Genomic DNA, 23,638 nt, shown 5'->3' with positions numbered 1-23,638 from the left:
TTTTTGATAATTTGCGTTTATATCTACTTCCGGTTTCTAAATCAGTTAATAGTTCAGTAAGTTTTCATGTGACACACAAATCAACCCATTATTCATGAATCGTGATCCTCATCAAATTTGGGGTCGATTTCATATGTTAGTACAAAATGTCGGGAAATCGTCAACAATCGAGAATTTTCCTGATTGCACTTATACGTCTGGTACGAATGTTGCGTGACGAAACCTCTCTTCAGTGTTCACAATCTGTTGGATCGATCACACAATATTGGCCTCTAAATGTAATTGATCATGTGTTTGTAACTTGGATAAGATTGCAGAGGAATATTTTCATAAAAGCCGACTGTCCTTCAAACGGTTCAAAATGGAAGTTTATTCATTCACCGAAGAAACGAGTCAAATTATTCAAATTTCCATTGGTATAAAGAGAGTTTTAAGCTATAACCATTTAAGTTTTAACTTAGTATTCATTTTGATATTGGTTGTTGTAGACCCATTCCCAGCAACGACAACCTGCAGAAGGAAAGGCACGTAAAACTTGTCATGCAGAGGTTGGGTGAGAACGACACGTGTTACATAACCATTTGGTATTCATTTTGAAATTGGTTGTTGTAGACCCATCCCCAGCAACGTCAACCTGCAAAAGGAAAGGACAGTCACACTCGAAGGTCACGGAGAAAAACGTGTCATGCAGCGGTGTAGAGGTTGGGTGAGGTGAGGTTGGTGACGGACGTTTTGCATCATTATCAAGCAGGTACAACACCCGCAAGGCTTTAGAGGTGAGGGTGAGAAAAAAAATCGTTTAAAACGAGAGAGAAAAGGCGAAGGTAAATCAATCGAGGGAGCATCTCCGACACGGCAACAACTACAGCGCTCTGTCTGTCAGTTCGTATCCATGGGTAAATATTCTGTCTTTTACATAGAGTTTGGTATCAATCCTTCTTTTGTTTATGTATGCCTGTTATTATGTAATATTTATGTCAACATTTATAATTGTCTAGCAAACTATGGCGTAGTGCTGCTGTTGTGTGTTGAATCATTGATGGCTGGGTTGACCACTGGTGTAGCGATGTCTCCTTGGTATGGCGGATACCAAACCGCAACGCCGCCGCCTTACTACCAAAAAGCGACTTACGCAACGACCAGTTACTGCACCGAGGTCTTCAAGTACTACACCGTTAAAGCACCGGACTTGAATAGCACAACTTACGCTGCCCCGAGCCACTACACTGACGGCGTGAAGTATTACTGTTCCCCGAGTTACTACACCACCAAGGCGACGGAGGATGACTACGCATGCTACCCCATCCTCCGAGACTCATACACCGAGGCTCCTAAGTATTACTCTGTTCTCATCTACATATTGCACCGATTTTCCTAAATACTACTCTGTTCCCAACTGCTACACCAAGGCTCCCGCTGATTACTACACCGAAGCGGCAAAGTACTACTCTGCCCCGATCTACACAACCATAACTGAGGCGGCCAAGTATTACGCTCTCCCGACCTACTGCTCAGAAGCTGATCTTTCGTACTACGTTGAACAGGAATACTACACTGATGCTTCAGTCCACTACACCACGACCTACGCTACACCGCAGCCCCAAGTACTACACCGAAGAAGCCGCCTACAACAACGTATGCTGCCTAGTACACTACACCGAGGCTCCCAAGTACTACGTCACTAAGGCACCGGAATTCTACACGTGTATGTATCTACCCCTGCCTACTACACCGAGGTCCCGCATTACTACAACACTGAAGCGCTCAAGTACTACACTACAACCTGCGCTTCCCCGAGCTACTACACCTACGTCCCGAAGTATAACTGTGCGTAAAAGGAGTCTTCAAAAAAAAAGTGCCCGAACTGCAGTGCCCTATCTGTCACCAACTGCTTTCCTCATCGTGTAACCGATTCGCAATTATGGGTAAATATTCTTAATTTTTCACTGAGTTTTGTATCAATTATATTTTTTTCTATTTGGTAATATGCCTGTTAAAATTAATCAACTATGGCGTCGTGCTCCTGTTGGGTGTTATATCGTTGATGGCTGGATCGACTGCTGGTGTAGCGATGTCTCCTTGGTATGGCGGAAACCAAACCGCAACGCTGCCGCCTTCCTACTCAACTTACTGCACCGATGTCTTCAAGTACTACATTATCAAAGCACCGGAGTTTTATACCACAACTTACGCTGCCCCGAGCCACTACACTGATGCCCTGAAGTATTACTCTGCCCTGAGTTACTACACCATCTAGGCGACGGATGACACCACATGACTACGTATACTGCCTATCCTACTACACCGAGGCTTCTAAGTATTACTCTGTTCTCAGCTACTTATTGCACCGATTTTCCTAAATACTACTCTGTTCCCAGCTTCTACAGCTTCTACACCGAGGCTCCCGCTGATTTCTCCACTAAGACGGTCGAATACTACACCGAAGTGGCAAAGTACGACTCTGCCCCGATCTACACAACCACAACTGAGGCGGATAAGTATTACGGAGTCCCGACTTGCTACACCAAAGCTTCTCTTTCGTGCTACGTTGAACAGAATTACTACACTGATGCTCCATTCTACTACACCACGACCTACGCTACACCTAGCTACAACACCGCAGCCCCCAAGTACTACACCGAAGAAGCCGCCTATTACACAACTACGTACGCTGCCTAGTTTACTACATCGAGGAATTTAAGTATTACCCTGCTCCAAACTACTACCAAACTGAGGTTCATATTTATTGCAATTCTCCCGATTATGTCACCACTACTCACGCTGCCCCGACCTTTACACCGAAGTTCTGAAGTATTTCTCTGGATGTGTTGAAAGATTGCTGAAATACAAGATTGATTGATAAATAACAAGTCTATGTCTATTTTCACTCATGTACCTTTCCTGCTGCTGATAATTGCATGATGTGAGAAATATTTTGAGTGCTATGTAAACTTACAAATAATTGATCTTGCATAATACAACAATGAAAATTCAAACTCATGTTCTACATTTCAATATCATTCAAACTTTCCTTTTTATAAATTATTTTTCTATATTAAAATTCAAAAATTACAACCTACTTTTCTAATCAATATTATTATGCCAAGTCCAGACTTTTGTTTTTGAAAAAAATTTTAAAAAAATTCCCCCTTACATTGTTTTTAAAAAATTTTCGCGAGAAGTTTTACTCGAATATTTTATTCCAACAATTTATTTTATTCGAATATTTTATTTCATACAAAATTTATTTTATAATACTTACATTCATTTATTTTTCATGTGGCCCCCAGGGGGGGGGGCCTGTCGCTTTCTCTACCGCGATAATAACATGATGCAAGTTATATGCAAATTATTATTTGTTGGCGCAGAAAGCTTGTTTTATCTAGCAGTTCTCGACTGTGTCAAACCTGATATTGATCAGGTTGCCTCAGTCGTATACTGCATGATTGAGTGAAAACTCGAAAGACAACAGATCAAACTTTTGAGTCAGCACACAGTTAACACAGAGCAATTTCATGGCACGGATGAAAACGACAACACAAAAATTTTGAAGTCAGGAACCCAGATGGAACAGCTCAGCTACAACAGCACAGCAACTTCTGGATTACACTGCAACCACATGCTGCATACAACAGTTCAATCTGTCTTCGTCACACCTTTCACCATTTGGCTGCAACAAGATGAACAAAGAAGTGTTTGTTATACCTGTTTAAGAAAAGAAAATTATTTTCGAGAAACACAACTGTGTACACATTCATCCTCATTAAACAAAAGAATACATAGAGTAACAGAAAACTACGCAGTCCAACAGAATAACTTTGATATCTGATTCAAATTTGCTATAGTAGCGGAGCAAATTGGTCTACTCTCTAGTCATGTTAACTAAATCTGTAGTACTTTTGCAAGACATTTGATCAAAGTAATTACTTTTTGCTGTTGAATGGGGTGAGACGTAAGCCAAAGAACAGGCAGCAAGACACACGAGGCACGCCATTTCGGAAATGTACAGGCACTTCCAAGTCCGAGTTGAATGATTTGGCAAATTGGTTTCTACATGCTACATCACCTGTAAATTTTCACATCAACATTTTACATTCAATAACAATATGAAATTAACAATAAATACCTTTTAATTTTCATCGTGAGAAACGTCACAACCAACAACCCATTTCTGCTGCGTCTTGGAACAAAATGGCCCCTTTGCTTCCTGTCCCTGAAGACACTCGCACCACCTGGTGGACATTATTTCAGCCACTTATTCACAGCCACCTACTGACAGCCATTAGATTCCTGTTCAAATGACAGGACGCAACGGCTGGATTGCTTGCTTCCAGAGACAGCACGCTGCACGCAGCAGCTCAACTTGAATTCGACATGCCTTTCGGCTTTCACTAACTGGCACGAAATCTAATGAGCATAAACACCAGATTACTCCAGCAGCTTTCCCTATGACACTTTTATTAAATAATAATAATAATTATAGTAGAACACTTGTAACTTAAACACAGTAGAACTCCAAAGACAGAAGAACTCCACCAACAATAGAACCCCAATATTTTATATAGTTTTTAAAAATTTCGTTGTATGCGACAGTAGAACTCCAAAGACATAAGAACTCCTTTTTAAAATATTATTAAAATTACCCGACAATAGAAGTCAAATAAATTCTTTAATTAACTTCATGTTCGACAATAGAACTCCATTGAATTTTAAAATTTTAAATGTCTGACAAAAGAACTCTAACGATTTTCAAACTCCTACGATAGTGGAGTTCTACTGTCAGGATAATTCTCAAAACCGGAAGTACGCGTACGTACAAAAAAAAAACATGAACTTTGCCACAAATTTGACGCGGACCACGAATATGTTGTTCTTTTGTGCGTCGAATGAATATTTACTGAACTACTGACTGAAATGAGAAAACCAGAAGTAGCCAAAAAAACACAAGATTATTAAAAACTAACAAGTGAGCTTTGTTGCTGAAACAGAAACTGACAGCTGTCACACACAATTTCCTTGTAGTAGCAGTGGGAAATTCTTCAGAGATGTGAAAAATAAACGTTTCTAAACTGAGCGGAAAATGATAAAAGCCTATGCCGTCTAGCGTCAGAAAAAAGAAACGTTGATTTGACAGTGAAAACAATAATGTCCGCTCTAGCTCGTTCACAACTTGACACTCAATTGAAAGAACTAACAAACAAAGACAAATAACTTTGATACTCACGTTATGTTCTCCCCTTTTCGTCTTCACCAAAAAGCCACCACCTCAGCGTCACAACACTGACAACAGACGAAATTCCCATGGTATAATGCTTCTACAATGAGCAGTGCTTCTACATCTGTTCTGATCTGTTAGTGATTCCAGATTGTTGACGAATATCGTATACTGTTATGCTAACTTTACGTATCACCTTTTTAACTTCATTCTCATCATTCTGCACTTTGCCTTACTTGTGATAAATCTTTCTTTTTCTCTGCAGGTTCTGATGACCACTGATGTTCAGGCTGTTAATGGAGATGCTGCCTAATGAAGAGATGGTGAGAGGTGTGCTTAAAGCTGTTGCTGCTGTCCTTGGTGTCACAATTCAATGTGTTTGTTCATTGATTTGTCTGTTGCGTCAAATCTCTTCCATCTATCGGGAGTTCAAGTTGAGCACTTGAGCTGCAGCTGCTGCAACCTGCAATCAGTCTGTCGCTGAGCGCTGGTGTCTTCCTGAAGTGTTCTCAACGTTTCAGTCAAGACTTAAGCTTATTAAAGTGTGCTGTTCAAGTTTTGTGAGTGTTTAAAGTATTGATTTGCACTCAAGTCTATCTAAAGTTTAAAAGACGATTTCAAGTGTATACTAATAACTGTTTAATTAATCTTTTAAATCATAGATGTCAAGCACATTGATGAAAAAGTATAAACAAAGTAACTTGTATTTTTTTTTAATATTTGCTGATTCTAAACAGGTTTTTAAATTTGCATAACAGATTTTAAGAGAAGTCATGTTCTTTCAAGAAGAAGGACAAGAACTATTCAGTTACAGCTGGTTAATCACCCGCTGTGATAATGCGATAAGACCATCTGTGGAAATTTTGGAGGGCTACATGAGGGAAACTACTCTTCTATGATTAATTGTACCTTTAACATTAATTTCTCTATACTTTGATTTTACAAGCTTACAGGGGTTGGGGTTGGTTCTGTTTACTTAAGAAAAAGGGGAAGGAAGGAGCACAGATATGCACTTATAATCATCTACATTATTCATCAGTCTTGAATTTCAGCATCTCTTCTGTTTCAGCTATGGAACGGCGGCGAGCGATTGTCTGAAACGAAAACGGAGATTTCATTAAAAGTAAATAATAAAATGACACCGTACGACATACATTAACTCAACGCCGGTACAGGTGGCAGAAGATAACATGTCGACAAAATTGCAGCTGACATAATATGCAAGACAAGCTCTCAGGTAAAATGGACTATTTTCACCAACTTTTCAACACCACATGAACACAACAAGAAAAGGAAAATGAGAAATTGGGGTTTAATGTTGAACTGCAAGTCTGCACAAGCTCCATTCAAGTGCATCTGTCAACTGGAAACTGACTGTGAAACCACTACACACCACACAACAACACCATAAACAGCTCCAAAATCAAACTGGCCATGAAATCCTACAAGACAAAATAACAAATGTATCAATATCATTTTGAAATACGAAAAATATACCAATAATAAATTGAACGAAGCAAAACAGAAAAATGGAAGTAATATTCAACTTTAGCTCACATAAATTAAACTGTTCTACAACTTAGAAGTTATGGAAGTGATTTACTTGAAATTTAGAATAAACTAAATAAAACTTGTAATGACATGTAATGACAGAAATGTCTGCTTTTTTCCAAGAAAATTTACATCTCATTAAAAGAACTTTCCACAAAAGCCTTATGACTAGCCACGAAATATCTTGGTCACTTATCTAACAGCAATAACATAATAATAACCCACTTGATTTATCTTTCAAGTATCTTTAGTCTTTACCATTTCAGATTTCCCGTTTTCATCACAATATTGTCTTGCACTATAGTAAAGACCGTCTCGAAGACGCATATTCATGACACATCAGCGACCACATGGAGAAGGCATGACCTTCGACAAACATTTTCAAAATAAATTCAAGTGGTTTACAAAATTAACTAAACGAAAAGTAGAAACTTCCATGATTCACTTACTTGCTTTAGAGTTGGTCACTTTCGATTCAGTTTGGTTGAATGGCGTCCGAATACCTCAATCGTTCTTAAATGTGAAAACGAAAAACACCGTCAGCAACACATTCCCGTTCACTGTCATTGGCAGAATATAGTCACTCACTCACGAACAGACACTCCGCCACCTGATCGACAGAATTTTACGCAGTGAAAAGCGACAGATTTATCATCATAAACGAACGACTGAATGGTCCATAGAAAAATGAACGAACGACACCAGCACCAGAGTTAGCATGAACAGCTTACCATACCTTTCACCAGCTGGCTGCACCATATCCGTGTGCACATTGGAGTGCCACGAAGAGGCTCAGACCTTAAAGAGGCTGTAATCCTACTTGGGGAAAAAACTCAATTACTATCAGAAAATGAAGTCATGTGTGACATAAAAAAATGACGCAGAACTAAGCAATCTCTAAAAATTACTTTTACATTACAAAGGAATCAATTATTGGCATACTTTTACACAACAGTTTTAACTGAAAAGTCAATAGATAGAAAGCAACAAGCTAGACAGGAACTAAGTTAAAAAAGCTAATGGGAAGACCTTAAATTGCTCTGAAGCATTACTCACATGATGAAAGCTTCAAATGGTACAGAGCAAGCAAGCCTGCATGAGAAACACCTTTCACCAGCTGGCTGCAACAAGTCCATGCGCACATTGGACTGCAATAAAGAAGCAGACTTCACCAGGCTGTTAATTAAAAAAAAGACTCAATTACTATCAGAAAGAAGTCATCAAATAATTAAATGTGCAACCTTAGGGTTAAAAAGTTGAACAACATAATTACTTTACTGTTCTGAAGTATTGCTTCATGTGATGAAAGTACAGCCGGTACGTGCAGCAACCAGGCAGCAACGAGCTGGCAACGAGCTACAGACGACATTTTGGGGAAATGTAGAGCAGTTTCAGTCAGACCACGTGATCAGATGAAATTGCCAAGGATAGATTAAAGGCTGTTATCTGTAAAATCACCACACAAAACGTTTACATTTAATAACCTTAAAAGAATACAAGCAGGAATAACCGAATAACTTTTTTTTTTACGAAAAATGTCGGGAAAGAAAGTAACCTACAAGGCTACAAGAGTAGGCTACGTTCTCGACTAGACAACTTCGTAGCATGAAGTACAGAACTACAGATGTTCGTAGCATGAAGTATCACTGATAACTGATATTAACTGACAAGAGAGGTAGAAATGAGCTAAACAGCGACTCAGACAATCAGCGCCATCTGGCACAAATTAAATATCCCTAAATACACTATTTCGCGTTTCCAAAATTAAAGGGCTAAATCCGCCACTCCATTTCCATCATTGATTAATTATTTAATTCCTTATTTGAGTTATTTCAAATATAAACTCTATAATCACCCATCAGTAGATGTCAGTAGCGTCGCGTCACATGTCTATGCTTTGTTGCCGATATTTTCAAAATATTGTACAGTCAGCTGTTTTTGTTTCATAACAGATAACACAACATGTCAGGACACCGGTTTTTACCTCTTGAAGTAAATTCTAGAATAATTGACTTCCCATTACTTCTAAACCGAAACTTCTTGTATCTTAGATAATAGAAAAGATCCTGAAGTATCTTAAACCTTCAGACCGCTTAGTTGCAACCACAGTTTGTTTGTCATGGTATGAAGCTTCTTTGACATTTTCTCTTTGGAAGGATGTTGTCCTTACTATGGAAAACTCATTGGATGAGGCGGCTGCAATATACCAGTTCACTAGGAAACCAATTCAACATGTTAGAATTAAGGTACTCCATAGTTGAAACATTAAATCATTGTTCATTGAGCAATAATCATACTTACTGCACTTGCTTATTAACTTGTACAAATGATTTTTACAGGATGTAAATTTCAGTTCTAGCACCCCAGGCTTTTTTGCATTTTGGGAGCAAATTAGTCGCAGTCTTTTATCTTTAGAAATACATAGAAGTTATGTGACAGAGAGCAACCTTTTGAACATACTTTTATGCTGCCATTCTTTGGAGAGCCTTCATTTTCATGACTGCCGTGATACATTTATCACTGGAAAGCTTTTCAGCAATGCTCTAGTCTTATCTCATGTTAAGAAAGCAATGCCAAAATTAAAGTCACTTGGTTTTTCAGAAAACAATTCCTATTTATCTGATGCCCTTCTTGATCGTTTCATGACTTTAGTAGCCAACTTAGAATATCTGAGTTTTTCAGGAACTACAGTATCTTTTCATCCTGGAATCAACAAAAAGTTTTATTCAGAAAACAGAACAAAAGTAGGTAGTACATCTTCTGAATTAGTTTTAACCTTTGATTGCATTATGCAACATATTGAAAACCACTCTGCAACCGTTAAATATCTTGACTTTAGTCAAACTCAAATTGACGATAAGGCGTGTGTTTCCTTGTCGAAGGTATTATACAACCACATAAACTTACCACATTGCATTCTCGTGCTCTTACTAATTTGTACGATGTATCTGCTTTAAAGATAGGAGATCTCAAACTCCATAGCCTTTTATTACGTAGCTGTGAAGTTGGCAGTACTGGAATCAACAGCTTGTGTGCAACCCAATCAACTTTGACCGAGTTAGATATTAGTTGTTGTCCTCGTATTACCGACACTGCTTTGAGTAGCATTTGCAGCTTATTACCTAATCTGCAAAAACTCTCACTTCGAAATTGTCATGCAGTGACTGACACTGGGTTGTCTTGCTTAAGCCAGTTATCTGGACTTAAGGAGATAAATCTCCAGGCACTTCGAAACATAACCTCATACGGTAAAAAATTATACACTAACATTCTACATTATATCAAACACATTTTTAAATCACTGATTCTGATGTAAAGGTATTGAGAAAGGACTGTTTCATAAACGAAATGAAGTACTTCGGAAAATTAACCTGAGCATGACCAGAATTACGGAAGTGGCACTCCTTCATTTGGCAGAGAATTCTCCTTTCTTAACCCACTTGGATCTCACCTCTTGTACTGAAGCCGTTTCGGACTCCAGTCTTCCGGTATGTATACCTACAATATACAGCTACATCATAAGGACAAATTTTATTGTTTCTGTCGCCTATGTTCTCAATTGCAGGTCGTTTGTAACTTGCTCTTAAAACTGCTTGATCTTCGACTGGATTGGTGCGTCTCCATCACAGACGACGGTTTCAGAGAGGCAAAAGTAACGATGCAATTGAAATAGAATGCTTATTAAATTGATCAATTATAATAACTTCTTTTTAGGTGTCTACACTTTTGATTCCTGCAGTTAGCGATGGACAACAAAATGAATGGACGCTCGAAAAATCTCCTTATAGTACATCCAATTTGAGAGGTATGGGAAAATAATTTCATTCGATTATGTTTTCAAATGAATTATATAAATGAAGAGAAAACTTTTTTAAATACAGGCCTCGTTTATCTTTCGATCAGTGGATGCAACAAAATCACAGATCAAAGCTTGCAAGAAGCTTTCCGGTTCCGTAATCTGCGCTACCTGGATTTAAATGCATGTTCGTTGGTAAAAAGAAATGTCAATTTCCTTGTTAGCTGTCATTTGGAAGCTGGGTCTTAGTCCGCTAGTTAATATTCTAGTAAACATTTTTATACTTACAGGTAACGGATACCGGACTTGTCTCTCTGTGCGAACACAACCGTGGACTTGAAACTTTAATTTTGAATTATTGCAAAATTACAGATTGTGCGATGATAACAGCAATTAGTTATCTAGCCAGAATAATCAAATTAAGTCTGCATGTGAGTACAATTGGAATTCTATCACTTAATTCACGTATCACCTAGCTAACCCATATTTTGCAGGGGTGTTCGAATATTACCAAGTTGACTCTTCAGGCTATCGAAAAATTCCAACTACGATATTTAAGTCATTTGGATATAAGTCATTGTGTTTTGATCTCACTGGAATATGCATTTCAGTTTCAACTAAGAACTTCTCTTCGAGAATTGGGCACTGTCGGCCTTGAATAATTAATAATTTAGATCAAAATTTTCCTCTATAGACTGCAAAATTATTTTCAGATGAAAAAGATTTTTTGTAAGGTGTCCAATCTGTTCAAAGTTTGTAAAAAGTAAATGTATTAGATCTGTTATTGTTTTCGTAGTATAATAAAACCATTATAATCGAAAAAAGAGGATAATTTCAAGTAAAAAGTACGTAATCAGTTTAGCTAGTTACTCTGATTACTTTGGCATTTGGTTAGCGCAAGTTGTGCGTTAAAAAAAGTCACTTCATAACTCGACGTGAGTTGATTTCTTCAGGCACTGACAATGCCCCAATCGCTTGTCTGTCGAATTAGAAGGCTTAACTAAAGTCATTTGGTCATGAACTCGAATTGGATTTTTTAGTTTCTGGCTCCATTTCTACAAAAATAAAAGAAAAAAATTGTAAGTAGGATTTAAAAAAAAAGCTGAACAAACACACCTTAAAAAGGATGGCGTGATAGCAGATAACGTCTTTCGGTAATAGATGGTTTACTGAATACTGCCTTCCGTTAATGCCAATCTTCCGAACTTCTTCATCATGAGTCTTTGCCCATTGAATTTTTTTTACCAGATCGCTAAGGTCTGCTTTTATTGGAACATAATGGACTCCCGGCTTAAGGTCGCTATAAAAGTGTTCATAATATTCAGAATCTTGCTTGAACACCACAGCATCACCGGCCAATAGGTATGGAAATCGGTAAGCTGCTACAGTTCCATCTATATTCAGTTGGTATTTGTACTAAAACAGATATTAAGTTGTTTGATCGTTATTGAATAATTAACATCGAGTCAAATTTAAAAAAAATTACGTCAAAGAACTTGAAAAAAGAAATATGGTCCTCCTTTGGACCATATGTCTTCTCTTCGTCGCGAAAAAAGAAGAAATTAGTGAGAGACGCGTTGATCAACTCAGGGCGTTGGCGTGAAAGTTTCACTAAGTTAAGACGTTCTCGTCGCGAATCTCTTCCTCTCCAGAAAGCCTTCTCTTGTTTGTTTTCCCACTTGGTATCCGGATTGGATTGTACGGACAACATGTCTAACGTCACTCTTCATAAAAAATCAGATGGCTATTTGGTTTTGTTGTAAAAAGGTGCAACATTTATATTTGTATATACCTTCCCATACACTCCAAAGAGGCTTCTGTAATATCATAAGTCGGCATTACGATATCAGCAGTTTGGGTTGAACCACACCATGAGAATATTGGAATAATTGGCAGGGTATTTTTCTTCACCAATGGCCAATCGCCCAGATTTATCAAAAATTCCATGTCCGGAAGGACTGCTTTACGAGATAATGATAAAAGTATGTTGTCCATGAACATGTTAAATCCAACATGTTGACCATAACAGCGGCGGTAAACCTTATAAAATACAGAGTACAGATAAATAAATGCACTAGTGATGTAAGTTTTTGAAATGCAGAATTTAGAAATACCTTATTATTTAGAACTACGTAATGGCAAAAACTGTAAGATCCAGCATGACTGAATCTCTTCATGGCCTCTGTCAAAACTTGATTAAAATCAACATTTTGGAATTGATTAAGATCATGGTCAATTTGAGCAACATTCACTGAACATTGATAATCATTTATCATTTCATCAATGCTGTCAAGTGGACAATCACAGGATTCAGCATAAACTCTCCCTTTATAAGAGTATGGTGAGTCGGCTAAATGATGTCCTTTCCAGGTGACATTTATCTCCATGTCATCACAATACTGGAAGAAATTTGTTTATTATAACTAAAATTGGAAGTATTGTTGATTCTTGGACCCACCTGAAACATTTTATAACGAACTATAAAACTTCCATCACGCCGATCAAGGATCTGAGTCCACACTCTGCAAGGGCCATGTTCAGAAAGTCCCTTCAGCTCAACAATTATATCAGCTTGAGAAACATTGCACCTGGATTGACAGATTTGATTACACAAAAGCTTTTTTTTAAGGTTATTAGCCGATGAGATACCTTTCAGTTGATTGAATGAAAAAATATCGGGCAGGGAGAACTATACGATTGGGAATTAATCCTGGACCAGTTAACACACACTGAGAAGGATCATTTTCAACACTTGCTGTAGGATTAACGATAAAAATGAAAATAAGTATCCAGATCAAGACAAACGGACATTCGAAAACTGACATTTTTCATCGGATTAAAAAGTCGACTGCAGTGCAGTCAGGTTGCTATTGACAACGGTTTGTTATTTTGGCGCGTTTTGATGTGTCTACTGCTTTTTTTTTCACTCGCATAAAGTACTCGTATTTAACACGTTCATCGAAACGTGTTCTTTAAAATTTACATTTAATTAATAGAACAAGAAATTTCTCGTTAAATAATGGACAGATATTTTATTATTGTCGTCGAAGATATTGACAGAAAAAGCGAAATAGGTGAATGGAAACATTTTATAATACCTATTCTTTGTTGACAGCATCCTATAGACTCCTATTGTTGAATCCTAGCTTTAGGTTTTTTTCACTTTCAGTGTTTGTTGTGTTGTTTTTTGTTATTTTATACATGCTAAGAGTGTACAAAAATGTTCAGATAACACAAGCTGATGATTAAAATTATTCGAAATCAACTTCCGCATGTAAAAACTTAAAAACCGAATAAGTGAACTGAATTCAACTAACATCTATCATCTTGCTTTATATATGTATTTGATGGAAGTTCATTCCTTTATTATTACATCTTTGTTTTTGTTTTTGTTTTAGTCAAATGGGGAAATGATTTTAAAATCGTGAAGGATTACCAGAATTTAATGGTAAAATCTACTAGAGCTCCAAATGCAGGTCCCATACTGCAAAACCATCATTCTGTCACGTGGGCCATTTGTGTGGCAAAATCTCAAACAATGTTTAAAGGTTTGGGAGTTGATGCATTTCAAGAATTTCTTTCCAGCAGTTTTATTGCAGACATACCCTGTGAGGTATGGGATGGCAAAGTTTTCGACAACTTAAAAAATTATGCTGTTGACATTATCCTACAAATGGAAGATTGTCCTGAATTCTGGAAATCTTTCGATCCTTCCAACAATGTGAAAATTTTTCATAAGCCAGAAACATCTTTAACACCTACAGCTTTAAACCATCAACTATTTTGGCGTGGATCTGTGAAAATGAGAGACCCTCATAATCCTTCCAATTTTGGACATCTTGAGCATGCTGAATTAAGCTATGGCTTTGACCAGCTGGACCTTCTCACTAGTCAAATACGAGAAGAAAATTTTCCTTTTATTGCAACACGGGTAACTTTTGTTCATCTCAAAAATTTATTACGATGTTATCATTTTAACCGTATTTCCATGTCTCAACAGAAGAAGACGTTTTGCTCCTTTTTGGAATTGGTGAGCTCCTTTGATGCCAACACCGTGCCCTTCGTTTTCTATACGTCAACGTCTTTGGTGCTGACCGTGCAAGGCGCAGATCCGTTTTGGAAAGCAATGGATGAAAAAGTATCCATATCATTCATTGAAAGAATGCAGACGGAATGTTAACCACGCGAATTATTTGCCAGCAGGTTTCGTTTTTATTCCGCCTTGACTTCGCAACCGAAGAAACAGAACACCGGGGAAAGGAAACGGGAATGCAATCCCTTTACTTTTTGAGCCATTGGAGTGACGACGAGTTGCGACTTTATTTGTTGAAAGGAGCCGATCAGCTACAGAATCTGGCCAATATATTTGTCGGACTCCATCACTCCACTTCTTTTTCTTCCGTCTCCAAGGTATACCCTTCAGAGTTACCCGTCAATCCACCCACTTCGACAGACCACCTGCGGATGGATCGATTGGAAAAAGAAATTCGTCGCTTGCAATTGCACGCGCTCCAAGCCTGGATCAAAGAGAACGGAGCTATTGACTCATCAACGATGAATGAACTTCTGGATGAAGTCGCCGTGGCCGTGGCAAAGGAACACCATCGATTTGCCGTCAAGGCGATACCTGAAAGAACCGACTGGCCCGAATTTTCAGAGGCGGAACTTTTGAAATGGAAGTTGGAGAAGAAGATGACGTCTGAAGGTGACCGGCCTGCCACAATGAACAACCGTTTACTGCAACCCGGTTGCAACGGCCGCGTCATTTCGGTCGACGTCAATAGTTTGCTGCGGTGCTTCAACAGGAAGCAGCAACCCAGTCGTTCTCCGAAAAAGGTGCGGGCTTCCGAATGTGTCGCCGCCACGCGATTGAAACCTTCGTGCGATGCAGAAACCGCTCGAACGACCGAATGGCCCAAGAGTGCTGCCTTGAAATTCCCCGGAATTCAGTACGCGCATATTCACAAATTTGGTTCTCAGAATTTCATTTGATTTTATAAATTGTCTCCCAATTAGTTACAACCTTTCCGTGGAAGACGAGAAAGCCGAAAAGCAGCGATCGGAATTCCAGGACAAGTGGGTTCCTTTAGAGACGGCCTCTGCAACGTGGTGTAACCCATGGTCGGTCAACAGTTCGACTTCCTATCAGTTGTCGATCAAAACTCGTCCGCTGGCTCCGGCTGCCGCTGAGCCTCCCGTTGCCTCTCGGGCCCCTCGAACGCCGAAGAAGAACCAACAACAACCTCGTGACCTGGCCCAGCTTCGCAAGTCACCCCGGCTCCTGGCCAAGAGTGGCGGTCCGCCGACTCGGGCGAGTAAGCGAACGCCTTCCAAGAAAAACACCAACGGGTCTGCTGCTGCTGCTGGAGCGTCAGCAGCTTTCCCAAAGGACACATTTAAGCAACAGCTGAAGGCCGTCATCATTAAAGTTCTGGGAGATCAGAAGATAACGACCAAAGACCCGCTCTTCCGCACCTGCGCCAACAAGCTCTCTGTGATCTGTATGGCGTTGCTCAACGACTCCAAAAGTGATGTGACGCCCCGCCAGATGTATCAAGTTGCCAAAAGCCAAGCGAAACAGGTCCTGCAATTCGTCAAGCCTTAGAGTAAAGTTCCTATTTTTTTTTCCTTCCCATTTCTTCTTCTTTTTTTTTTCGCTTCTAACTGAAATGTTTACGGTCTACACACCAGCACACACAGAGTCTCTGACATATGCGTGTGGTGGTGGTGGTGGTGGTGGCATTGTATATAAACTATGTGGGGGAGAGACTAGTGGGAAAAGCCAACGTGATGATGATGATGCAACGTTCGGCTGGTTATGGTTTGGTCTTTGGCTGTGTATATTATTTTCACATGAGCCGCACAAAATACATCCTCACTGCTTCCTCGAGATAGGACGAGAGACTTTCTAAGCGCGGCAATCTGATAATCCAATCGATGAAATGCAGTCGCTTCTCGCATCGCCGCCGGAACGTTTTTGCCTCCGCCGCTGGCTGGGCCCCGGTCGTGGACGAGCTGCAAAACGATCTACTTGTTACTGATGATGCATGCACATCCACAAGTTTAAAGGTTGCCCCCATTGTTTATCAACAGCTCAGCTAGAGCGACTCTTTGACTAGCTAGCACGCCAGTCTGGAATGCTGACAGTGATTGAATGGAGGATATTCGATACCCCCCCTGCGCTTATTTCAACCCAATCCACCCACGACCGCGAGAGAGCGAGAGATTTGTATACTAGAACTGTGGCTGTTCAATGAGATGCGAGAAGGAAAAAAAGCTTTAGTTACCGATGACCGAGTCAAATTCAAATCACATACACTTTCCCACCGAGTCATTAAAACATTTACACTTTTTTCCGCTTCTTGTTATTTGGACGGAAACTGCTGCGTGATAGGATTGAGTGAGAGAGAGAGAGAGAAATAGAAAAACCTTGCCCTCAGTCCTAAACCGCCAAATGAACCCTGCCCATTGGACTTGGTTTTTAGACGTACACACACACACACATCCATTGGTTTATAACGTCTCTCTCGAGAGGGGGGATACTTAAATAAATAAGAAAAAAAACCCGCTCGCAGATGGTGAAATGTTGTTATCTTCTCTCTTTTTTAACCAACTTTATTTTTTCTCTTCTCTCTTTGCCTCCCAAAATCTCTGAGAGATTGACTTTGACTCTGCACTTTAAGCGACTTTAAAGGTTGTTGGCAGCGGGTCGTGAAGGCAAAGCCAAGATTTTTGTGACTGGTCATCGACTGAGCTGCTGCTGCTGCTGCTGCAACTAGGGGGGAGGGAGGCAAAAAAAAATAAGTTTTAAGAAGGGAAGAAAGAAAAAAAAGTCGCTTTTGGTATACACATACTTGTCCCGTTTGTGTACTTACTTAGGAGCGACTGGAAATGCCGCGTTCAAATATTTTAACTTGCTAGAAGGAAATATATATATACATAAAGACGAAGTAGTATAAGCCAGGGGGGTACCATACTGAGTAAGAAAGAAAGAAAGAAGAGAAAAAAGAAGTTAAAAGATAGGAAATTGAAAGAGAACTTGCTGTGTCAAGTTGTTTGCTCCGTTGCTCGATAAGTAAACAAAATGCGCCCGGGTCCCGACATCCCGTCAACATCATCCAGCCGATTGGAATTTTTGTTTTAAATTTCTTCTTTTTCTTTACAAGGAAGAAAAAAAATGAAAAATAAAAAATGAAATTTCTCTCATGTCAGATCTTTTTTCCATCTCTGTTTTTTTTTTTAAGTGAGTTTTTAAAAGGAAAGGCACTTGACATTGATTGCAGCGAGCCATCTGTGAATAGATGATGGAACGATGGCGATGGAACAAAAGTCTGAGGAAGAAGAAGAAGAAGGCGAATCAATACCCGCCCGACCATAAATGCATCTCTTTTCTCTTTACTCGTCTTTGCATGTAATACCCGTATTTTTTTTAACTCTCAAAACTCTCCCAACTACTTCTCTATTCCACTAGTCTGGGGACTGCTAAGCAACGACGGCGACGACTTGGAGCTACTAAAAATTGAGAGTTTCTTTTTGAAAAAGAAAAGTAGTCGTCGCATCACGAGGACTGGAATAGACGGGCGAAGAAGAAGAAAAAAAACGTGATTTTTTGTTTCTTTTTCTTTTCCTATTCACTGACGTGGCACGGCAGGCCAAAGTTGTAAGCGAAAGAGATCGTTATGTTGGACGGCTGTGCTGATGCTGCTGATGTCAGTCTGCCTCGCTCTCCTCCGGCGTCGTCGGGCATTTGTTCCGTCTTGCCGACCGGCGACTCTCGCCATATACTCACTACTACATCCATCCAACAGCAAACGTATAAATAAAAATGAATTCATGAATAACTCGCAAGAATGTCTTAGCTCTTTTCTCTCTTTTAGCCACGCCAACGGCAGACGGGCCAGCAGCAGCAGCAGCCAAAGAAGAGAAGCTGCTGTGCACAGCACAAGCGTGCATATATCGCGGGACCAGTCGCAGACTCGAGTACGGAAAAGCCACGGGAAAGAAGGAAGAGAAGCCATGGAAAAAAACGACTTTCTGAATCACGGACCCGCACGTACATATGTGTACTGTATACGTCGTGACGCGTTTCGAGAAAAGAAAACAACAACCGCAGCAGCAGCAGGAGCAAAGCCAAACAGCAGGAGCAAAGCCAAACAGCAGCAGCAGCAGCGCAACCCCGTCGAACCGACAGCAGCCCCGGCGAAAATGCGTTTGCTTCTTATTTCTTTTTCTGTGTGTGTGTCTAGTTTGACTAAGGCATGGGGAAATAACCAAATAGTTGAATGGGAGCCAGCCAACCAGGAAAAGAAAGAAAAGATTTGATTTTTCTTTTAAATTATTATTTTCTTTTCCTTTTCAAAAGAGAAGAAAAAAGAAAGAAAGAAAACCCATTTGAGAATCTAATAGTAAAAGAAACGTAAGAAGAAAAAAAAAAAGGGATTTTTGTGACGCTGGTGGAATAAGCACGCGGAGATTTCCGTGGGCGAAATGGCGTGGAATCCCAGACAGGAGGGCAGCAGCTCCACACGACAAGAGCAATTGCAAAACCTAAAGGAATGAAAAAGAAAAAAAGACATAAAAGAAATGAAAAAAAAAGGGGTAAAATGAACGTGAATAAGAAAATTCCTTTTGAGAGACTTGTACTAGTGTACACTGTGTAAAGCGTACCGTGTGTGTGCCTTTTGTTGTTGAGACTTGCGCGAGATTATTATAACCGTGGCTGTGGCTGCTCCTGCTGTCGGGTATTTTCCTTTTTCTCCAGTCTAAGCTGAATGCGTATATGTGTCTGGTCGTCGTCGGAGTTTTTCAAGTTAGTTTCTTTCTTTTTTTTTCTATAGCTTTTTGCCATTCGCGCTGCTGCTGCTGCTGGCCGCCGGGAAGTTTTGCTGCTGTTGCTACTTTTGGTTTTCCTGATGAATGATGTTGCCTCACTGCGGGACTTAATGACTTTCGGATGCCCCCTGCCAGCCTTTGAACAACACCTCAACCGCTCATCATCCAACAGCGCCAGCCCCACAGCTCACATATTCTTGCGCCACCACGTCCGTTCGGCATTGAATTAGCCCCAAAAGCAGAAGACGAAGAAGACGAAGACGAAGAAAAGATGCAAGAATTTTTCGAGAGAAAATGAAATGCCGCTGGTGGAACGCGAATAAGTTTTGCTGGCCCGCCAGCAGCAGCAGCAGCAACCAAGAACCAGAAAGGTATTTTCACATTTCAAATATTGAGTCGAGTAAATTGGCAAGCAACAAACAGCTGCGCGGGATATGATGCAAGCGGGCGAGCCAGCGAGGGTTGGTGGAGAGTTGAGCGAGGCGTCTGGCCAACAGATAGTTAGCGAGCGACCAAGTTTCGAAAGCGAATCATCATTCCGTCCGTCAACAGCTGCCCCCCTCTTCTTCTTCTGAGCCCAGCATCCGTACGGCTGCGTCGACCCGCGCTCTCCGTCGGATTAGACACGGCCATTATGCGCATACAATCCCATTGACCGAGAAAAAGTTTCATCCCCCCCAACCAACCAACTCTTGAAAAAAAAAAGTTGGGCCGTTTTCCATTTCGTTCTACATTTCAACAGGACTTTTGATTTGCCCCCTCTTTAATTGCAGTTAATAACGGTAGTACCGTAGTAGTAGTAGTACAACCTGGTGCTGTGCCTGTCTGATTAGGCAGTTCATCGCCACCGGAGTGAGTTCAGTTCGAGATCTCTTTTTCATTTCCTTTTCCCCCCCGAAAACTTTGATGAATGCAAGTCCTTGCGCCGCCGCCACCGCCGCCGCTGCTGCCGTTAAGAGTTTTCGGGGTCCAACTTGTTTCCCTTTTTTCTTCTTTTTTTAAACCGACGAGAACAAGTTAACAAGGTACAGAAATCAGCCGAGAAAAAGAAAAAAAAAAAGGAAAAAATAGCGAATGGAAGGATAACTTTGTCGTTCTGTGAGAGACGGGCCGGGGCTTTCGGGTACGAGGAGACCCGTCTCAACTTTCGATTGCAGCGGCGGGCGGTGGCGGCGCGCGGGTCCCAAAAATAAAAAATGAAAATATCCTCCGCCCCCCTTCATCCTCTCAACTCGTTCATCAAGTTTTTTTCTTTTTCTTTTTCTTTTTTTTTGCTGGCGCTCGCGTTCCCATTCCCAACTCTTAATTAGCTCATTGGGGGGCTGAATGCCTGGCATGTTTTAGATGAGCAAAAGGGAGGGCGATGGGAGGAGTTTCTTCCATCCTTGCGTGTGTGTGCGCGCCGAATATTATTCGATGATTTATAGTTCCAAATCGTTCTTCTCTTCTCTTTTTTTACTCTCCTATTGATGCCGCTCCCAAAAGGCGACAAAGTCCTGGCACGGCCAAATAACCGCTCGCCCGACCGACCGAAAATATCTCCGCCTTTTTCCGCGATTTTCTTCTTTATTGCAAAACCCAAACACACAAAACATAAAGAAATCCCCTTCAAAAGTTTCGTTTCATTAAATTTTTTTATTTATTGCGTAACGTGGAGAGACATAACATTAAGTAATGGAATATACATACACACAATAGAGGCGGCGGCGGCGTCGGCGCATGGTTGTCCTTGACGATTTATTTGTCGAGAGTTAACCGGAAAGAAGGAAACTTTTCGGGTAGTATGGACAAAAAGGGGGGGCCTGACTGACGACAGAGAAATGTTTAGAAGCGGGATGGAAATATAAGCACGTAGAGACCATCAAGAGTCAAAAAAAGAAAAAATCAGAAAATAATAACATAGAAGTTGGGTAGCATCAGCAGTTCACAGGGTGGGGCTGCTGGTGTCTGGCGCGCATATAAGAGGATAACAAAACTTGCTGCTACTTCCCTTTTTTTTCTCTCGGTGGAAGGGAGGGGGGTTGTTGAGGGCGAAAGAAGAAATCAAAAGGAAATTAACAAAGAAGAAGAAAAACTGCTCGTCCGTGCGCGTTTTTCCTTTCGTTTGGCCGAGAGTAGAAGAAGAAGAAGAAGAGTCTGTTCATTTTCTTCTTCTTCTTCTTCTCTCTCTGCGATGATGCAAGCGCTAGCTCGCGCTTGGCTACACTAATTATGTTTTCCTCTCCAGCGGAGGAGAGTCCGCGCCCAGGAGAGGAAAAAGAAAAGAAAAGAAGAAGCTATGCGCTATAGGCGGATTTCCCGTAGTTGCCATCACCCGGGGAAGTGCACACGCGGAGAGAGACTCGTCTGCGACACGATATCGTATGGCCTACACTCTACCAGCCGGGGTTGTGTATAGTACACGTGATGCATTTCCAAGAGCAGAGCCAGAAATGAATCTTCTTTTTCTTTCAACGTACTACCCGGTACACACGGTGAAAACACTGGCAGCCGGGAACTTTACTCGGCTCTTTTCTCTCCATTAGATGTACCACCATCGCCAGGCACAGCCGCAACAGCGGAAGACATATCCAAAAAACACCGAAAAAGTAGAAGAAGAAGAAAAATGAAAGAAGGCAAGGAGAACAACAACACCACCCCCGTCTCTTTTCTCACTCGTCTATTATACTATAGCTGCGGAGAAAGAAACAAAAAACAAGTCTAACCTTATAACCAAAAGGCAGGCGATTAATATTAATGATGGGTTGATTTACGAGCCGGCAGACGAGGGCGTGTGTATGCGCTTCCAATCTTCTCTCTCTCTCTCTCTCTGTTCCAAGTTCTTTTGCGTATAGACCAGAATAAGAGAGAAAAAACCCCTGAGCACCCAAAGAAATAACACGAAAAAAACAAACCCCTGGATGGATTTATGTAAATACGTTTCTTTTTTTTTTTTTCTTTTAGTTTTTTGCTTCTTCCTCCTCCGCCTTTAGTATATCTTTTCGTGTGATGGTGTCGGCCGAGGTGCTGTCGCCTTCCGGCACAACGAGAGTTGCGTGGAAACGTTTTTCATTCTTTTTCGCCAACGCGCCGTGAAATTCCTAGAATTTCCGTTGAATTTTTTTTAATTAGACCGTCGCTTTGAATGATTTCACTCCGCTGTGATGATCAATTCCTCATTTTGATTTATTTAATTCCTTTTCGTTTGTCCCCCCATCCTCTTTGACAACAACCAAAAAGAAAAAAAATAGGAAATCTCGACTCCAATTTTGAACGGATTTATGGCCTTCATCCGCTGTGTCATAATTATTTGGCAAGCCAAAGGGGTTCGCTTGCGCCGGAGCAACCCAACCACCACCATCAAGCGTCACTGATTTTTTTCTTTTTTTTTTTTCTATATCGAATGATGAACGACCTCTCGTCCTCCCCCCTCTCCTGCCCGGCCGGGCGCGCTCATCCATGCACACACACACACACACACACACAGAGCAACCAATGATTTCAAAACTATCTCCTCTCCTTCCTTCCTCTCTAATCTTTCCTTATTCACAAGCCCTGCAGAGACTCTAAAGAAAAAAGAAAATAAAAAAGGTTGGCCGGCCGGCCGGGCTTAACGCACAACTCATCTCTCGCCATTCTCCGCTGGCTGCTTCTTCTATCTCTCGCTGAGCTCTGATGAATTTTCTTCTTCTTCTCCTTGGGAAACTGCTGCTGCTGGGTGGACGGGCGTGCTGCGTGCGTTCGCCCCCAAGGGGGCAAGGAAGAGTTCAGGGGCTCCGTCTGATGGAGTGGAGGATGGAAGAAGGGGGGGGGGGGGCCGACCGGGGGCTGCTGCTGCTGGAAGCGGAGGCGTCGAGACCGACGACGATGATGATGATGATGATGATGATGGCGGCGGCAACGAAATGTTTGAATGATTAAGAGAAGAAAATGACACAGACATAAAAGAGGAAACACGTTTTTCTTTTTCCTTCTTTCCTTTTGAGCGAAACTATAGCGCGCCCAGTTCTTCTTTCATTTATTCACGATTTGATTTGAATTCATTTCAGAGTTGAAGACGAACGATCGAAGGGGGGGTCGATGGGTCCGAATTTCCACCGGATTATCCCGTTCGTTCCCTGGTCCGTCGTTCACTTTAGTTATCACTTGTTTTTCAATAAGTCCATCTCCCTCACACACCGCCGACTTATTCAGCGCCCGGCTCCTAATCTAATCCGAAAAAGGGACGACACGACACAAAAGAAAAATAGGAGACGAACGGGGTT

General features: G+C 40.8%; 3 protein-coding genes and 3 long non-coding RNA genes across 12 annotated transcripts; 2 read left to right on the top strand and 4 right to left on the bottom strand.

Annotated features, from left to right (window-relative positions):
* Positions 1-3,485: 3,485 nt before the first annotated feature.
* Positions 3,486-5,426, bottom strand: LOC124341465. The gene is made up of 5 exons (XR_006918270.1): positions 5,412-5,426; positions 5,221-5,349; positions 4,127-4,407; positions 3,928-4,066; positions 3,486-3,705 (listed from the first exon to the last, which is right to left on the bottom strand). It is a non-coding gene; the product is annotated as an uncharacterized LOC124341465 (long non-coding RNA).
* A 479-nt stretch (positions 5,427-5,905) lies between these two features.
* On the bottom strand, positions 5,906-8,441 carry LOC124341462. 6 transcript variants are annotated; one of them, XR_006918264.1, is made up of 8 exons: positions 8,326-8,441; positions 8,008-8,212; positions 7,823-7,942; positions 7,503-7,582; positions 7,216-7,376; positions 7,025-7,132; positions 6,370-6,657; positions 5,906-6,309 (listed from the first exon to the last, which is right to left on the bottom strand). It is a non-coding gene; the product is annotated as an uncharacterized LOC124341462 (long non-coding RNA). The 6 variants fall into 6 exon arrangements; XR_006918263.1 differs by having other exon boundaries at positions 7,503-7,585; positions 8,040-8,212; XR_006918261.1 differs by having other exon boundaries at positions 7,498-7,582; positions 8,040-8,212.
* A 194-nt stretch (positions 8,442-8,635) lies between these two features.
* On the top strand, positions 8,636-11,360 carry LOC124340982 (F-box/LRR-repeat protein 14-like). The gene is made up of 10 exons (XM_046793844.1): positions 8,636-8,758; positions 8,818-9,012; positions 9,106-9,648; positions 9,726-10,014; positions 10,085-10,254; positions 10,332-10,418; positions 10,481-10,571; positions 10,648-10,757; positions 10,853-10,993; positions 11,057-11,360. The coding sequence occupies exons 1-10, from the start codon at positions 8,729-8,731 to the stop codon at positions 11,222-11,224; spliced, it is 1,824 nt and encodes a 607-aa protein (XP_046649800.1). The 5' UTR covers positions 8,636-8,728; the 3' UTR covers positions 11,225-11,360.
* LOC124341044 (protein O-glucosyltransferase 2-like) lies at positions 11,309-13,423 on the bottom strand. Its single transcript, XM_046793937.1, has 7 exons — positions 13,212-13,423; positions 13,021-13,150; positions 12,677-12,961; positions 12,355-12,602; positions 12,049-12,286; positions 11,679-11,978; positions 11,309-11,617 (listed from the first exon to the last, which is right to left on the bottom strand). The coding sequence occupies exons 1-7, from the start codon at positions 13,385-13,387 to the stop codon at positions 11,486-11,488; spliced, it is 1,509 nt and encodes a 502-aa protein (XP_046649893.1). The 5' UTR covers positions 13,388-13,423; the 3' UTR covers positions 11,309-11,485.
* Positions 13,424-13,483: 60 nt separating this feature from the next.
* On the top strand, positions 13,484-16,452 carry LOC124340934. Of its 2 annotated transcripts, none has more exons than XM_046793769.1 (5): positions 13,484-13,636; positions 13,961-14,493; positions 14,563-14,700; positions 14,766-15,511; positions 15,579-16,452. In XM_046793769.1, the coding sequence occupies exons 1-5, from the start codon at positions 13,582-13,584 to the stop codon at positions 16,165-16,167; spliced, it is 2,061 nt and encodes a 686-aa protein (XP_046649725.1). In that variant the 5' UTR covers positions 13,484-13,581; the 3' UTR covers positions 16,168-16,452. The 2 variants fall into 2 exon arrangements, with proteins under 2 accessions (XP_046649725.1, XP_046649724.1); XM_046793768.1 differs by having other exon boundaries at positions 14,763-15,511.
* A 2,534-nt stretch (positions 16,453-18,986) lies between these two features.
* On the bottom strand, positions 18,987-19,579 carry LOC124341604. Its single transcript, XR_006918524.1, has 2 exons — positions 19,230-19,579; positions 18,987-19,109 (listed from the first exon to the last, which is right to left on the bottom strand). It is a non-coding gene; the product is annotated as an uncharacterized LOC124341604 (long non-coding RNA).
* Positions 19,580-23,638: the final 4,059 nt, after the last annotated feature.

This window comes from Daphnia pulicaria, chromosome 5, assembly GCF_021234035.1.
Source record: "Daphnia pulicaria isolate SC F1-1A chromosome 5, SC_F0-13Bv2, whole genome shotgun sequence".
Classification (NCBI taxonomy): domain Eukaryota; kingdom Metazoa; phylum Arthropoda; class Branchiopoda; order Diplostraca; family Daphniidae; genus Daphnia; species Daphnia pulicaria.
The sequence above is the reverse complement of the archived record's forward strand: the minus strand, read 5'-3'. Positions and strand labels throughout refer to the sequence as shown.